Source organism: Melospiza georgiana, chromosome 10, assembly GCF_028018845.1.
Source record: "Melospiza georgiana isolate bMelGeo1 chromosome 10, bMelGeo1.pri, whole genome shotgun sequence".
NCBI lineage: Eukaryota > Metazoa > Chordata > Aves > Passeriformes > Passerellidae > Melospiza > Melospiza georgiana.
Window position 1 is genome coordinate 15,519,886 of NC_080439.1, and position 12,007 is coordinate 15,531,892.

At 41.1% G+C, this 12,007-nt stretch overlaps 1 protein-coding gene across 1 annotated transcript; it reads right to left on the reverse strand.

Moving 5' to 3' along the window:
- Positions 1–8,527: 8,527 nt before the first annotated feature.
- CCL20 (C-C motif chemokine ligand 20) lies at positions 8,528–10,491 on the reverse strand. The gene is made up of 4 exons (XM_058031383.1): positions 10,357–10,491; positions 10,014–10,128; positions 9,217–9,294; positions 8,528–9,043 (listed from the first exon to the last, which is right to left on the reverse strand). Exons 1-4 carry the CDS (start codon positions 10,436–10,438, stop codon positions 9,016–9,018), a joined length of 303 nt encoding a protein of 100 aa, XP_057887366.1. The 5' UTR covers positions 10,439–10,491; the 3' UTR covers positions 8,528–9,015.
- Positions 10,492–12,007: the final 1,516 nt, after the last annotated feature.

A 12,007-nucleotide genomic window follows, 5' to 3' on the forward strand; every position in this document is an offset into this window, starting at 1 on the left:
GTGAACAAACAACTGGGGCAAGGACACTGCTTCTTACCTTAAAACATTATTAGTTCATCATAAACACAGATTCATGTAGCCTTTCTGGTACCTTCATTATTACTTAACACCAACTGGAAGTACTACATTTAATTGTTTTAGTCATATTTAAACAAAACAATCAGAACAGGGGAGGGAAGTGGAAGGACTGCAAAGCTCCATGACATCAGTACCTGTTGATCAGTACGTTTTCCCCTCACTTTCTTGCTCCAAATCTTCATAGACACTTCACAGTTTGTCCTTACCTGTAATTAGGATGCAATAATGACACGAGATGATAAATCAGGCCTCAGCTGTCACCTCTTTCCTTGCTTCTGCAGTGGAGTCACGGCAGAAGTCAATCCCTCTGAGCCCTGTGCCTGCTCTCCAGGCTGGCCCAGAGAGGCACTGATGGGATGGCCTTGTTTGCTCCACACTGTACAGTCACTAGAAAGCACTGCTGACCACCTGAGAGGGACAAGGAGCTCACTCTGTGCTGACACAAAGCTTTTCCCACAGTGCTACCCAAGAGAGGCCTGGGTGCAAAAGACATGTACAATGACCACAGAGTGTCCTTCTGACAAGACAGAACAGAGCTGTAGCACCAGTAGGATTACCTGAGGAGGCTTTAGGGGAAAAGGGGAAAACTGTGGGGAGGGAGTGCATGGAAGGACTTGCTATTTCATTTTTACTTGGAGACTAGATAAGAGGGATTCTGATGATACAGCAGACTGAGCTCCTGTCCATACCATTGACTGTTAAAGAGAAATGCAACTTTTCTTCAAGTTCATGGAAACAGGCAACTACTGCATACTTTTAGAAGGTATCTTCAGACTGCTGGGACAAAGTTGTTGCCCGGTTATTTTTTCAGTGTCTAAAGAGTGCACACAACCTCTGAGTCATGAAAGGCTGACTTCAAAGAATGCACCATGTAGGGAGTTCAAAAATATCTACACTGGAAATAAAAATTAAATGCTGAGACATACATTTTTTATATACAGGATCAAAATTATTGATGATATCAGCCTGGACAGATAATTTATATAGCAGTTGCTCCCTGTGCATTTTTGCTTATGTCAGCAGCTTCCAGGGGAGGCAGAAAGTTCAGATAGTATAAAACTCTTTGGTTGTATTCAAGAGGCTTTGAACACTTTTGGTGTAGATTTATTTACAGTGCTGAAGGGAACGCTGACAGACAATGTGAAACAAAATCAGTGCAGTTACAATGAAGAACTTCCTTTGGAGAACCTTGCGTTTTTTCTGCCAACACAGGTTCTGAAAAATCCTCTCTTGAGCCAACGTACCATCCTAAGGATAATATAAAAGAAGTGTTTCTGACTCAAACACGCTTGTTTGCAGAGGAGAGTGGGGCTTAGGCTTCCTGGTTTAAAGCTGCATCATGACCCACTTGTTCTGAAGTAGGTCAGCCTGTGGTATGCTGAACTCTGTCAGAAAGGCCAGCCCAAGAGTAGTCTGAGTAGAGGGAAAGATGTAGAAAGCCACTTCCTATTTTTGTTATGCTAGTAGTGGGTGAAGTGAATTTTTACTAAGGGGAGTTTTTGTGTGCTGTCCTTTCTCATAATTTTCAGGTCTGCAGAATGCAGAAGAACAGAAACAAGTTCCTTGTTTCTGCTTGGTGAATTAAACAGATTTACTTTTTTTTCCCAGGGTTGTTTTGTTCTGGCCTATTCTGCTTCCTCTTACCCAAAAAGACTCAGTGCATTGCTAAAGCTCCTTCTCACTTCTACTCTGTTATTTTCAATGCTAATCATGACACCACAGCCATGAAAAATGTTAAAACTATTACTTATGTAAGGGGCTTTATGTTCTGGGAGTTTGCCCTTTGCTAGGTAAGAGTTGTTCTAGGAGAAAGAAGTGACAGTGCATTGTAGAACAGTGTTCTCTTTCCCAAGGATTGTTTTTCCTCTTTGCATAGCTGTTTCCATTAATTTAAAAATCTAAAATTAAAAATTAAATAAAATTACTGGTTGCAATTTGCCAAGAAAGCGTGTCACCCACAAATTTCTGTTCACATGAATAGTTGCTTGTGATGTTCACCTACAGTGAGATAATAACAAGTAGCAGAAAGGAGCAGTAGTTCTCTTCCTTACTCTTCCATTTTCCATCTCTGACAAACTGCTGGCATATCCCATGCAGTCAGGTCATTCCATACATCCTTACTTGCTTCAGTCAAATTTTCACTTAGCTGAAACAATTTTTTCCTTCCTGTCCACTTTTTATGACTTTCCTCTTAACCCTGCCAAGTTTATGAGTTGACCCAACAACAAAAAAAATCCTCAGTACAAAAACCCCAATGAGATATATTTATCTTACCGCTTCTGAGAAGAACTCAGAGGTGCTTTAATCTTTCTTTCCGTGGCCCATGGGAGCTGAAGACCTTTAGGCTGATCTCTGCATTGTCCCATCGAGACGGCGAAGCTGACGGTGCTGGGTAATAACGCAAGTGTTCTGCGGTCGGTGACTTCTCAGATGCACCCCGTCAGGAAAAGACAGGAGCTCTTCTACATGTACATAATGCACAATTGGGTCAAACCATGAGTCAGGAGGCAGCAAAAGCTCCTGACAAATAACAAGATTTCTAGTAAGTCTACAATAGAACTGGAAAATATAAGTAGTTAAAGCTGCTTTGTTTTAAAAAACACGATTTTGCTGAAGTGTTCATCTCACCATTGTTTGTAATAATTGTTTTAAATAGTCAAAATAACTAACTTGTGATTTCATATTTATTATCTATAATTCTGAAATCTATTAAGCATTTCACATAAGCAGTTCTTTTTTCCATATCTGTTTCAATGCCAGGTTGGTTGGAGTTGGATGAGTCCTTAAGCAACCTGGTCTAGTGGAAGGTGTCCCTGCCCACGTCAGGGGGATTGAAATTGGATGATCTTTAAGGTCCCTTCTAACCATTCTATGATTCTATATTCCCTCTTTAAGTGTGGTAGTCCTACTACATTGTCTTCTCTTCTTTATCATCATTTTGATGTTCTTCGTATGGATGTGCAAAACAAGGTGCATGTATCTCAACCATTAATCGTAATTAGCAGTAATACAGCACTACCCACTTTCATAGTCATGAAACATTTTTGCCTACTCTTGTACCAATTTGGGGAATGCTATAGAGTAAGCAAGTCTTTGAGATTTGCAGATATCTCAGATATCTGAGATTTGCATCATCCCTGAAAGACATTTTGACCATTTATTCCTAGTCATAACAACATGAAACATTCAGATGCTCACAGGAACACACAACCATCTCTTTGAAATAGCTCTATTAAATGTACATTTGAAAATAAAGAAATTAGTGTAGTAGGATATATAACCAAAACATTATTAATTTTTAGATATGCATGACAAACTTTTATGTGAGCATTTTGATTTACATTCCCCAAACACAGCTATATAACAATTTTTATTCATACACAAGATACAATCCATACGTGAGTGAACAACTGAAGTCACTCTATACACTGACCACTCTACATCTCTGATTTACCTGCCACATTAAATTTGTCATTCTCAATTTCCCATTTGCCTACTTTGAATGTTTCTAGAGTTATCACTGGCTTTGTGCCTGACCAGTGACACTGCAAGGATATTGAACTACTGGTTTAATCTTGACACTGCAATTGACAATTTCTCTGCCAATTGGACCACTTACCTGAACCCATTTCCAGTGGCAGACTCTGATCAGATGGCTTGATCAGTCAGTGCATGTGGGGAGATGTCTGCTCCCCCACAGGTCTGAGGCTGTAGCTCCCAAAAGATTTGCAATGTTTCTCCGCCCTTGGCACCTAATGATGCTATCTGCTGGCACCTCCATATTGTGTAAATCAATTCTTGGTACAGAGTTTATCCCCTTGCAAGTCAAGCTCATTCAAAAATAATGTATGCTTTGATGAAATTTTATTATCCAAAAGACATAGGATAATCACTGTACCTGAAGTTTGGCTAAGAAATTAAAAATATTTTGTGCTCCATTTTAAACACTTTGGTACATGCCTATACTAACCATGGATTCCCATCTGCTCTGTTTCCATGTTTCATGTTTCCCGAGTTGCTGTCTATTAAATGGATCCTATCATTGAGGTTTTCTCACCAGGAAGCCCAAGTGGACCCAGATGGGCCACCCTGCTCCCATTTCCACAAGCTGGTTTGTTTGTTTGTTTGTTTGTTTCTCTCTCCCTCCTTATCGTGGGCACATCTCTTAACCAAGTGTCATCTAACAGAAAGCTTATCTGATATTACAGCTACCTGTGTGTGTCCCCTCCTGCACTGTGACACAGACACAGCTAATGATAGCCTGGGTGTGCTGAATTGTCTCTAAAGGCCATTCCATCCCTGTCCAGCAGTAAAGATGTCAAGGAGAAGAAAACCCTATAAAACAAACAGATAGAAAGAACATAGGCATCTTCAGCCTCAGCTAGAACAGCCATTGTTTTCACTGAAAAAGGGGCTCAAGATCATAATTTCTGATAACTGAAAGTAGTGTTCATTGAAAGAAACATGGCAATGACCTTCCTGTTAAATTTAATTACTACAGCTGCTGCACAAAAACACGAGTTGCGTGTTGAAATATCATGCAACTAGCTTGGGTGCAAAAAGCTGTTGAGATGTTCTTCAAAATTTGTTTTCCAGAGTTTTGTCTGGGTTAATTTTTAGGGCTAGAAAAAATAAACATTATGAGGCTTGGATTTTTAGGTAGATACTTCAGGAGAACCTGGTACGCTGAAGTGTGTTGGATACAGAGAAATTTAATCAAGGGGCTGGGGTTTTAAAAGCTATATGTATGGTAATTAATTTTATATTTAATGGACCTGATTTGATTGTATCTCATGAATATTGGGAAGAGTTGGGAAGAACCCAAATTTAACAGAACCTGATATGACTTTTTATCCCTAGAACAGATTATTTTAGTCTCTATTTTTCCTATAGCATATTTGCTTTTTACCCATGCAGTATTCTAAATTTCATCTGCTGCTTTTTCATTTAATATGTATTTTGTATTGCAGAATCTTTGACTAATGCTAGAAATTCAAGAAAGCTAAAACACTTTTAAATGAGTGCCTGGGTTTATTTGCAGTGGTAGGTCTATGAGCAATACCCTATGGCTAATGTAGAATAGCAGCCACAGGACTGCAGCTATTGTACATCACATTTAAATGTTCTAACACCAGCAGCTCTAGGAGGGCTTTGGCTCTGTCTGCACCTGACAGCACAGAAAGAATAAACACAGCAATTCAGAAGCCTATACAGACTTAGGATTGCAACAGTGCTCAATTAAGGCTGACACCTCCCAGAAGAGAGCAACCACAAGATCATGGGAACATAAATCATAGTCTTCATTGATGTACAGTCATACAGCTGTAATTGCTTAGTATACTTAGCATGCACAATGCAGTGGGCTTGTTCTGAAGACTAAAAGCTTCTTTTATGATTCATTTTTTGGCAAAGGATATTGCCTGTAGCCTGATATTTGGAGGAAGACTTGCCAGGGTGTAGCACAGCTCAACTCAGTGTACAGAAGGTCTGTTACAATTGCTCCATTTCTATTGTTTTGATGTTTTTCCAGCTGGGTGGATGCCATTAGAATCAAGTGACAGTGTCATAAGCTTAAAGCCCTTTGCAGTTCTGGAGTTCCCCAATTCAATTCTCAACAAATTGCAGCTGAGTAGTGCACTCCAGTTCATCAGGAGTGAAGTTAGGCTGCACGTGGGCTGGTTGGTAATTGAAAATAAGTGACCAATTATCCACATCCCTGTGGGGGGCTGAAAGTGTCACTGTCACTAAGCACACCCAGTGAGCTGGGCTTTCAGACATACCTGAAAGCTGAGCACTGCAGGACAAGGCCGTTCACCCATTTGTCTCTTGGATTTGCAGGAGCTTTACAACCCCTCTTTGTGTTTTTCTCCTTTTAGAGGAAAAATCAGGAGACAAGGAAGGAATAAAACAGTCTTCAACTTATGGAAGCTGCCATCAGCTGAAGAGAAATGCAATAAATAACTTGTTAGTACTTCTCCAGCAGAAGAAATGTGGCAGGTTTTATATTTTAACAGCAAAATTAAATCATCAGATTTGCTGTTCCCTACAAAAATCCCTGACCATGCAATGCTAGTTATTTTGTTTCTTTGTGCTGGAGTGTGATTAAAAAATTTAGAAATTATTAAATCTAATTATGATTCCATATGTGAACAGGTCAAAGATCCTAACACAGCAAAAGGCTGCAATTCTTGATTTGGAAAGGTGTGAGATTGCTTTATGGTAAAAAAAAAAGGAATTTAAAAAGAAGCAAAAAATATAAAAAAAAACACAGAAAAAATAGACACAAGTAGGATTCAAGAGCCATACTGCAACTAGCACAAGAATCACTGAGGACTGGTTTCAATATAAAAGAAAGCTGGACACTTTGAAACTGAGGTGTAAAGTGCTCAGAGTTTGAAGGGAAGGTTCCCACATCTGCTTCCCAAATATCCAAGCTATAATAAAAAGCATTTTGCAAGAAAAAAGCATTTTGTTTTTTGAAACATTATGCAAATGGCAGAGAAAAAGTTTCCAAATGACTATTATTTAATTCTGCATCTCAAATTACTCAAAAAAATTGCACAGGCTGAATTAGGAGCTGAAGGCCAAAGATACAGAGGAGGCAGAAACTCACCTACTCACATGCAGAACAGTCCCACCAAAGTGATCAGGATTCAGGTTTTCCTAGAAAGCGTCATGATTTACAGAGCTGTCAGAATTTCTAACTGACCACTTAAGGTTACATACAAAAATGTGCTTCTGATCTGATGATTTTGGAGTCCTAGCACTCAGTTATAAAACCTGTTTGTATCCTCAGGAAGGCATGGAGGGACATGCTATTTATACACAGACTTTCCTACCAGTAACATAACAACCTTAGCAATTTCTGATATTGAGCATGGAAACCAATATTTTCAATATCTTTCCTCTTCCCAAGAGGTTGGTTATAAAAAAATTCACCCAGAATGAGAGGAACTAAAAAGAAATCCCTCAAATCATAGCTCTGTGGATGGAGCATGTGGGGTTTTGTAGCAATGGTAGCATGGATGAGCAGAGGAAGTGTGAGTTACAGAAGCACTACAAAACTTTAAAGAGGCCTGAACTGGGAATTAAGAGCCACCCACAGAATTCCACACACTGGTCTTCACTTCCTTATTTTGCTCCTCTGCTTTAAATTCAACCCTTGCACTCCAGGCTTTTCTGCACCAAGTTCTTTACAGCTCTGGTTCCTAACACCAATTCCCAGGGTAGGCTTGGGGAACCTCACCTTCCAGCACTTTTAACACAAACCCATTCATCATGTCTGCACCACTTTTTGGTACCTGATTTAGCCTATGAGCTCTCTGAGCCCAAACAGCCCATACCAGTACAAGCAGGTATGAGACAGAGCTCCACAATTCTGCCCAGAAGTTAGGGGAATGCCCAGGGAAAAGGCTGGGTAATTACTCCTCCCTGGAGGATACCTTATGTTCTCAATATCGGGAATCCACCTGAAGGAAATTAAAGCTAATTAATTTTGCTCCTTTAGATACCTTACTCCTTAAGAGATTCACCCACAGGGAACTGACAAGTCCCAGATTTGTAGAGCCACAAGCAGATTTTTTAAGTTCTAGCAGTGTTGAAACCAGAAAATAACAGCCTTACACTCATGAACACCATTTTAAAAACCCAGTATCTCTCAGCTCCTCTCTCAAGGGCACCAAAAATTCTTTGCCTTTAAGATTAAAAATTAAATTAAAATTAGTGCTTGTATTTCTATGACTAAAAGGCACTAAAAGACAAGATGTCAATTTATCCATAAGACTGGTGCTGATGGTAGGAGGACTTCACTTGCACACCCTACCTGGTCACATCCCTGAAGTCCACATGGGCCGTGTAAAGGAGGATAAAAAGCTGAGCAGTCTTCCCCAGCCCACCTGCACCCATCTCTTCCATGAGGTCTCATTATTTTATCAGGCATCCCTGACCTCCATCAAGAGCTCCTGCATCAGGAAAACCTCATTATGCCAGAAGCCATAGGATACCATAGGCAGACATAAAAAGCAGAGGAAAGCAGTGCAAATTTCTCCCCTAGAGAAAGCCCTTTATGTTGAGAGCAGACTGTTACCACAATGAATCCTCCTGGTGGATAAGCTAGAGAGGCTTGCCCAGTAACAACGTGTAAGGCTCCTCCTGAATAAATAGAGAAACTGGCAAAAGGAGTTCTCTCAAGTCTGATTAAGATGAAGCTAAGTCTTCGTGGTAAACAAAACTTGATATACAGCAGCTGGCTGGGGCTGAGGAAGGAATTACCTCCTGTGGAGGTCATGGCTACCCCTAGGGCAAGCAAAGTGAGTAAGGTGGAAAGTGGTTGTAACAGGTGTCAACACACCTGTGCAATTGTTTCAGCTGAAGTCTCTTAATAAAGCAATTAATTTAAAGGGCAAGTCATGTTTTCAGTTAAAAAGAAATAAACATATCACAGAGAGTGCTGATTTTAACATTTAATTTTTTTAATCTTCAGTTACCATTTTTTTCTACAAACAGACTTTGTTTAACAATAATTCAAGAGGCATTATAATGCTAACTACAGCTTAAAGGAAACATTTTGTCACAACACAATAACAAAATAAACATATTAAATAATCTGCTTTACATGTGCTGAAGAAAACAAAACCAACATGCAATAAACTTAATAAAATCCACACTCTGTACAACAACTCAAAGTAGACCTTACTAAACAGTACTCATGTCCTATCAGTAACATACCCACATTAGTAAAAATAGAAACTTCAACAAAATGCTTAACTCAAGCAAAACAGCGATGCAATATGAATCAATTCAAGAAGTTCATGGTTCCAAAGAAGCCAGAGTTGGCAGTGGGTGAGCACACAGCAGTGTACAAACCACCTCAGCCAGGAGCCTCAAGCCAATGCTTCTTCAGCCATGTCTGTGTTTAGCTCCTTGCTGGAAACTGCGTCAGGCTGACATCCTCCTGAGCCTGTGGCTGTTAAAAGGAAGCGAGAACACACATAAATAATGACCTCAATTACAGTTTTCTCTTCTCCCCTGAGAGAACAGCTCAGGTGGAAGAAGGGGCATGTATCATGACTGTCTCTGAGAGGACTCCAGAAAGGAGTAGCTACATCTGACAGGAGATGGAAAGAGATGGATTCCTACCTCAGGTAAAGGAGATGTTTCTTCACCCAGCCTTCCTTAGGATTTACACAGGCATTCAGCCCACTGGCAGTGTGGAAACTGGAAAAGAAATAATGATAAAGAAATCAGAAATCCCTGCCAATAAGTGCTGTGTGGAGTACAGTTACTCTGTATAATGACCAATAGAAACTGCTTTTGTAAACACCAGCCAGACACGGATGCTCCAAATCCCTCCAATATTATATGAAGAAAAAGAAAGTTAAATGTAATAGCTACTTCAGTCTCAGGGATCAATTTTGCACCATAAAATGTTGTTCAATTTATTTGGTCTGTTTAGGCAAAGACCCTTGCTGGATGCTAGAAACAACTGGTAAAATTGAGAATAGGTGCTGTCAAGCTAAGGTGACAGATCAACATCTAGGCCAAAACCTTGTAAGTAAAACATCCAATCCCTGTGAATTAGAAGAAATCTTGTCACTTATGTGTCTGTTTACAGGTTTTGGCAAGGGAGCACTCTGTGTTGGCCAGAATAGCCCTTAGCTGGAGACAAAACCTGTCCTTGCTTGCACAGCTGATTTCTAAAGAGTCAGATTTATTATTTACATTGTATGACTATCCCTTGGGTTAGCAGTCCGTATCAGCTAGAGGTTGTGGGTTTTGTTTACAGGTGTGATATACAATTTCTTCAGTTAATTTAACTTTTTGAAAAGACAGGAAAAATCTCTCTTATAACATTCAAATCCTTGGTTTAGCCCAGACAGACATCCCAAGATTAATACATGTCAGAAAATACTGCAAAGATTGAGAAAGTAACTTACATGATGGCAGGGATGTCGCAGACCTCACTGGAGAGCTGTTCAGTGTAACCCTTCAGGACCCACTTAGGCAGACGCACTTTGGTGTAGGACAGGCAGCAATCCTGGTTGCTTTGTGCTGGAATGAAGAACAACAATAAGGTAAATAAACTCCATTTGGCCCTGCTGTTTAGGTCACTCTCTGCTCAACCCCAGCCATGCAGCTCACCCATGACAGAAGAGGGGGATGAGACAGGACACAGCACATTTTGCTGAAACCATTCCCTTCCAGCTCAGCCCCTCACTGCTGCCAGCTGTGAGCAGCAGCAGGAGCCCTTCCCAGAGCAGAGCTCCCGAGGTCACTCACCTTCCGAGGTGCCGCTCAGGAGCAGCGCCAGGAGCCCCAGCAGGGAGACCAGGACCATGCTCTTGCTGCTGCAGCCACTCATTCCCTCTGCACACACAGCTGTGCTCCAGCGAGTGCCTGGCTGTGCCTGCTGCTCCTGCCAGCCCTGCCGCACCTCCACCTGCTTATAAAGCAGGAGCCGGGAATTCACCCACGGGCGGGTTCCACTGTCATCAGCGGGTTTCCCCACGGCAAATTCCATCTCCTCCGATTTGGCTCCGGCTCTCCTTCCGGGTGCTACAAACGCAGATAACAGTGTGCTGGGGAATATTCTAATGTTTTGGTTTTTTTTAACCAAGTCACTTAAAAGATTCGGTCTGAAAGAAAAGGAAATAAAAGGCTGTGAGGTAATGGTTCTGTGGGCGAAGCATGTTTTAGTTTTAGGGGTAGGAGTGCGGGTTGTGAAATGAGGAAAATCAATGTAGGTAACTTTAAATATTACCTACAGAAACTGTGTGTCTGCTGTGCTCTAGTTTAATGAACCCAGCCTGGGAGCAGGGGCAGGTGGGCTGAGCCAGCCAGATTCATTTCAGTGTGCCAAGGAGCTGGGTCACAAGCTGCACCAACACCAAAGTGCTACATTAATATTTCCTGGTTGGCCCACACCGTAACATCAGACTTTCCAGATTACTGTTTCTGAGCTCTGGACTGTAGTATTGGCAGGGACACACGAGCAGCATTGAGTATTCATGGAAATGGGGTTTTTTCGTTTCCTTAACCATATATTCTATTCCTTGCCATGACTTCCTGCCAGCTTGTTACATGTCTGAACTATTTCATCTGCAACAGAGTGAGCTTAAAAGAAATTTGAAATGGGGCCTATATTCTCCAAATCTGTGTTTTCTAGAATGCATTAATGTGCTTCATAAACAATAGTTGTAGTTTGTTGCTTTCCCAAACTGTACCAGAGTATTGTAACTCCTGAACATTCAACAAAAATACACTCAATCTTACAATTGCCTCGCACAGCTCTAGAGAAACCACCAGGGAGAGGCTCTGTCACCACTCCAAGTACATTGTTAGAGCCACTGCTCAAGGATGGAACTTTCCCATGCTGTTTAGGGATCTTTGTGAAACTACTGTGATGGCTGCAGGCCATGTCCTGCCAGCCAGTGCTCACAGGAGCTGCTGCCAGCTCCGGGTGCTTATAGAGTAACCTGAGCTTAAGTGTTTAAGCTCTCTCTCAAGGTAGAGTCAATGGACAGTCATGGGCAGTGCATAATTACATGCCTTCTATGCTTCACAGGGTGCCAGTACCTCTCTCAAAGGGTGATTTGTATAAATAGAAACAGCTTGAACTCTAGAACAGACTGTTACTCAGAGAAATTAATTTCTCTATGTAGTAGTGAGAATTGAGGGAATTTCATATGAAATTTCATATACATGAGCAACCTTGCAGTGTGCACAGCACCACATACACTGGACACTCTGCAGAGCCACAGCAACTGGCCAAAGGATGGGGAGGAGGCAACAAAGAACCCATGCCCTAATGAATGCAGCTTTTTGTAATTGTCTTATGGATCATAGTGCAATGCCACAAAAGTTCAAAAAGATCAATGCTCTCAGTATGCAGCTATCTCTGCGCTGTTTAAAGACTGTCAGCATTAGGCAA